The 5,745-nt window shown below is 36.5% G+C and overlaps 1 protein-coding gene across 1 annotated transcript; it reads left to right on the top strand.

Annotated features, from left to right (window-relative positions):
• The first annotated feature begins 3,395 nt into the window (after positions 1–3,395).
• LOC137574952 (uncharacterized) lies at positions 3,396–4,732 on the top strand. Its single transcript, XM_068287376.1, has 2 exons — positions 3,396–3,532; positions 3,616–4,732. Exon 2 carries the CDS (start codon positions 3,717–3,719, stop codon positions 4,539–4,541), a length of 825 nt encoding a protein of 274 aa, XP_068143477.1. The 5' UTR covers positions 3,396–3,532; positions 3,616–3,716; the 3' UTR covers positions 4,542–4,732.
• The last annotated feature ends 1,013 nt before the right edge of the window (positions 4,733–5,745 follow it).

Here is a 5,745-nt window from a genome sequence, read left to right on the forward strand (position 1 = left end):
CGAACACAATTTGGCGCAGGATTAAAATTGAAGTCAAAGTTTTTGGGCCCATACCAAGTTGTTAAAGTAAAGCAAAACAATGCATACGATGTACTAAAGATGGGAAGTTCAGAAGGTCCGAAGAACACGTCAACGTGAGCTGAATATATGAAGCCATGGTCAACAGACTATGATGATGATGACGACGGCGCATTCGGACCGAATGCATAGTCAGGACGGCCGGATGTGGGGTTGGATTGGCAACGCCGAATCGCCAGACCACCTCAAACAGCTGTTAGACGACGGCGTGGCAAGCGATCTATATGAGACGGTGTGGCAAGCGATCTATATGAGACGAGGTGGCAAGCGACCCACAAAAACGACGATGTGGCAATGCTGCTACGAGACGAGGAAGAAGAACTTTTAAAGTCGAGCCAACGACGAGAACACGTGTATTAAAGAAGTATTAAAGACGAAAAGAAGTAAAGAAGTTTATTAAAAGAAGTAAAGAAGTGTTAAAGACGAAAGACGTGTAAAAACCTAAAGACGAAACAATTACCATTCAATTCATTATTATAGTTACTAAAACCTAATTATAATCTAAAATAAAACCTATTATCATATAACTAAATATAAATCAAACGGGACTACTTATTTCTTCGGAATCGGAACCTAGTCCCACATTATTACACATTGATTTTGCCATATTTAACAAGCTATATTTGGAGTTAAAACCAAGTTCTGTGGACGCCGGACATACATATGCTATACAGCCTTTTACATCATACATGAAAACTTTACTTTGACCAGACCATGGCACGTTTCTCCACTTACATCTGAAGATTTTGACAAACTTTCCAGTTTCGCGTATTTTTTGATTATTTTAAAAACTTCCCTTAAAAACATTGCATAATATTATAATTATATCATGTACCCATATGGTGAAATGATATAAAGCCGCCACGCTGAAATAGGCAGAAGGAAGCTTTTAAGACCCCAAAAAGTATATATATTCTTTTTTTTTTTTTTTTTTTTTAACGTTTAATATATCATCAGCCGTGACTATCTAGTCATCTCTATCCATCTATCCGTCCGTCCGTATGAACACCTAGATCTCAGAGACTATAGGAGCAAGAGCCACCAAATTTGGTATGTACAGTTATCGACGCCCACTTCATCTTTCAATTTGATACTAAACATACCAACCAAGACACCGTCCGAACCGAATTTGTGAGATGCATAAAAGGAAAGATTTGATTAGTTAGCCGCTTTAGGCATCAAGCAAGTGGCGCCCACAAAGGTTCTTGAACTTGAATTCTCAACGTACTCGTCATCAGAGAATTTATCGCTGAGAGCAATTGTCGTCAGCTCGTTTGCGTTTGGAATAGTTAAAAAAACAATTGATTAAAAATTAACTGATGATATAGTGGTCCGATCCGGCTGAATCCAAAATATACAACCTGTGCAGTATATAAAAGCCTATATGGAAATTTCAAGGCTGTGGCTCTTACGGTCTAGGAGGAGTTTGCGTTGATCCAGAGGGACGGACAGACGTACGGACGGACGAACGTAGCTATTTGAACTCGTCTCGTCGTGCTGATCACGAAAATATATATTTTATACGGTCGGACATGCTTCTTTCTTTGCTATGCACTTTTTTCAAGGCTATACAAATTTGGTGCCGCACAGTGCCATTTTACATCATTCTCACATAGGGTGAAATGGAATAATAAAGTCGCCAAAATGTATGACACAGACAGAAGGACCCCGCCAAGAGTATATGTATCTATCGATCTAGCCATGTCCGTCTGTCCGTCCGTCCGTCCGCGATCCGCTGAAGACGTGGACGCGACACTGTAAAATCGTATTATCTGAAGTTCCGAAAGCTACACAAGCTATGGGTAGAGAAAATAAACGCGGGCACACTCAGGCACTATGTATCAACTATCTTGGATGTCGCGTATGACGAAGCTATGGCGGTAGTTCGATAGAATTCTAACTCACGGCTCGAAAAAAAACCTAATCGGGCGGTAACCGCGATAATAAAGAGAATCCTTTCAGGGGGAATTAGAAGTCTGGGACAAGGGACAATAATCACAAGAAAAAGATATTGGATTTATTATTGATATTGTGTTCTTTATGCGTGTTAACTTCATCTGCAGATAACAGTTGCGTGGCCTTTGGTATAGTACGTTCCAGAGTTGTACCTTTAACCATTAGCATTGCTTTTACATCAGCATTGAAAAAAATAACATTAAAAGAATAATTCTAATGAAATTGAATTTTATTGGCGCTGAAAAAAAAAAATAATTTTATTAAAGTTTTAATAAAATACCAAAAACTAAAAACGAAGGAAAAAAATAAAAAAACAAATAGAACATTTTTTATAAATTAACAAGCAAAATTATAAAAATTTTTAGCAAATAAAAAAAATATTTTGAAAATAAGATAAATTGGAAAACATATTATTATTAAGAAAAAGTTACTATTATATCACATGAAGAAAAATTTAAAAAGTGAACAATTCTAGAAATCTTATCTTGAAACTACTAAAAAAACATAACATAATAATATGTATTTTTCATATCATATTTATTGTTTATGTTTAATGTTTAACTTTTTCCTAATTTTTTTGTTAATTTTATAAAAATTTTCCGCAATTTTCTGGAGTTGTCGAAAACCGGATATGTCCGTTCCGCAGATCTCTAATCAGACTTGCAAAAATAATATGAATAACAAGTTTACTCACTGCTTTACTGCTTTGCCCTCGATCAGATTTACATAGAAAAGAAACTATTAATAGTGCCGGTCGAACATCAATGTTTTCCAAAAATACAAACCCATCGATGTATCGATAGTAACATCGACGTTGGTTTCAGCTCCTTAAACAAATCATCTCACACTAGCAACTTCCTAGTAAGCATACCACCTAAGCAACTATGTGACCCATATCAACTCACACTAGCCACTTCCCTTCTTAACTCTAGCAGAAGCTTTTTTGTATTTCTCTTTAAGCTAATCTGTGTATTTCGCCGCTATGCAGAATTCACCGTGCGACCTGCTCTGCTAATGATCTTGGGGACGCTGCCAGCGGCCATGAACTATCTTAGGTATATTTAAGGGACCACTCTCCAGTGTCAGGGCAGTCTTTGGCTAGACACAGAAATAGAACCTTGAATTGAAAAATATGTAAAATATTGATCATATTTAAGTCAAAACAATTGAAGAAATTAAAAGTTATTTATAGGTCTCGTTGCACTTTGTAACAAGTCTGCTTGTGGCAGCTGTTAAGATATGGTGGATGGTGCCAGTGAGAATCTCTGTTTCACATCCACCGTTAATCCCAAGCAGTCTCCAGAGATGGATATTTTGGGAATCGGGCATAAAATGAATTTATTCCTTACTATCAATAGAGTCGTCAATGGAACTCCCAGCTCTAGTATATCTATATGTATGTACTTACATATGTACATATGCATACCAGTTAGGCAGCAAAAATCTGAATTTCAGAATTCTTAAGACGCAGATAAGAAATCTAAATAAAATACCCTATGTAAGTTTTTGTATGGTATGCATGTATATGCATATAGTTAAACGATAAATGAAGTAAATTGAAATTTTTTTTTATTTATATAGATAACTATACATGTGTTTTCAAATATTAAAAATACTACGGAATATATTAATCCACAATAGAGTTTGAGATACTTAGAGGTGAACTTTTCTAAATATTACGAATGGCCTCCGAAGAATTGCCAGGTGATTTGGGCAAATTAAAAATAACTCAGGACATTACAACAAAGGATTTGGTGAATCGAAATCCTTTTTACAGTTCCAGCTGCACTAAATCAGTCCCGAACACAGACTCTACGTGTAAACAACTGCAAATGCAAAGTGCTAATCATAAAATACCATACCGTTGGAAGGCGCGCATTAGGCGACATTCAGAAAGCATTCTTGATTATTGTAAACAAGTGTCGACAACTTCCGTTTTTGAAAATAATAACTCATTGCGCTGTTCGCACAGAGTATACAAGCAATCTTTGAAAAGAAGCCATGTTATGTCTTCCACAAGGAAATACTTGCTGAAAGAGCCCGTATTGAAGTATACATATTCTTTAGGTGGGTGCCAGCGAATACATATATTTAAAAAAAATAGATCGAATGACAATAATTATTTAGACCCAGCAATGCCTACCATTGGCACAAAATTCAATGCGATTTGCAGCTTTCGAGATCTGATCAATGAGTGTAATATTTTGTTAAAACTAAAGAAACCTAAAAACAGTTGGCAATCTTCAAGCAGTTTTGCATTGCAGCAGAAAAAAGAAAGCAGAATATTCCCAAAGGCATTCTTATCACAACAAGCAAGCATAAGAAAATCTCCACCGAAAACGCTACTTGAAATTACGTGCTCCCAGCAGGCAAGCATCAGCCATAGAGCATCAAATCAAAACCAGAACACCGACGATATTACTATTGTTGAATTAGCCAGTTATTTCGATACTATCGTGCATATTCCTAAAAAAATGTCTTCAATGGCAGAAATGATGTATATATAAGTATTCCATGTAATGATGTACACCATATATGTATGTACATACATACGTACATTATGTATGTATCTGCATATGTACATATATAGGCACTTAGATTTATTTATTCTTTCTTTATTCAAGCGTAATATTCAATGATTTAATCTGAACTGTCATTAAAAAATCTAATTGTTAAAATAAAAACTTGTTTTCAACCATTTTTAAGTTTAAAATCTTTTTAAATATAATCCCCTCTATTTAATCTTACAATTAGACGCAAACCCAAAAATCATTTATGTACATATGTATGTATGCAAGTTAGTATAGTTCTTTACTTGTGCGATGTCACCAAGTATAAGATAACCAATTTGGATCGACCGATTCCGTTTATTGTTCGTATAAGACTAAAATTACAAAATGTTCCTAAGTGCCCTAACCTATAATCGCTGTGTCAGCAATTATGCTGCATGGATCAAGTTCGTCGCGACGTCCGCGCGTGTAGCGTTGTCAGCGGAGAAGCGATTGCATGGGAAGCAGAAATATAGTTGCAGGTTTGCTGCCCATGCAGAATTTAGGCCAATGACTTATGTCATGCCGGATGTGTTAACTCCTCCCTCGCTAGTTCAAAAGCCGTTTCTGGTTTTCCTCAGGGTTTCAATGACAATACGTAGCGATGCTTGCTCTCTGTTGTTTCTCCATTTTTGGAAGGTTTTATAACAGACGAACATAGTGGCTTGGATGGTGACAAATAAGGTGGTCATTGTAATATGTTCCTCTCGATGCTGCCAATATGATGAAGGTTTTCAAAGTTCAATCTTTGAAGGTATGGCATGCTCAGAATTTTCTTATGACCAGAAATATTTAGTGTGGTTGACGTTGCTGAGCCTGGGTGTCTTTTGACGATATTTTTAATGTTTCTGTAGAGAGACCCATTTATTTGTATTTCCTCATCGAACGTTCCGTGGATTGTTGTGTTGGTGCCGTTCTCTGTTTGGATTACGACCGTGTCCTCATTTTTGATAATAATCCCGTCATCGATTATCTCCAGCGGTTGTAAGTTACTGGGACGGGTGTCACAGTGTGCTATGCCTCCTGAGTGTAGCTGCTGAGCACAGGTTGTCGAATTTAGTTGCTTGCAGAATGTGGAGGTAAGCGTGGCTGTGCAATTTATGATTGGTATTATTTTATTACCGCAATCTGCGACGTTATTATTTTCTTCGAAGTGTAATAT

This window comes from Drosophila tropicalis, unplaced genomic scaffold, assembly GCF_018151085.1.
Source record: "Drosophila tropicalis isolate 14030-0801.00 unplaced genomic scaffold, ASM1815108v1 contig_527, whole genome shotgun sequence".
NCBI classification, from domain to species: Eukaryota; Metazoa; Arthropoda; class Insecta; order Diptera; family Drosophilidae; genus Drosophila; species Drosophila tropicalis.

Bases quoted from the DNA above. Each gene is read 5' to 3' on its own strand.
- LOC137574952 (XM_068287376.1), top strand. From the start codon at position 3,717: ATGGCCTCCGAAGAATTGCCAGGTGATTTGGGCAAATTAAAAATAACT.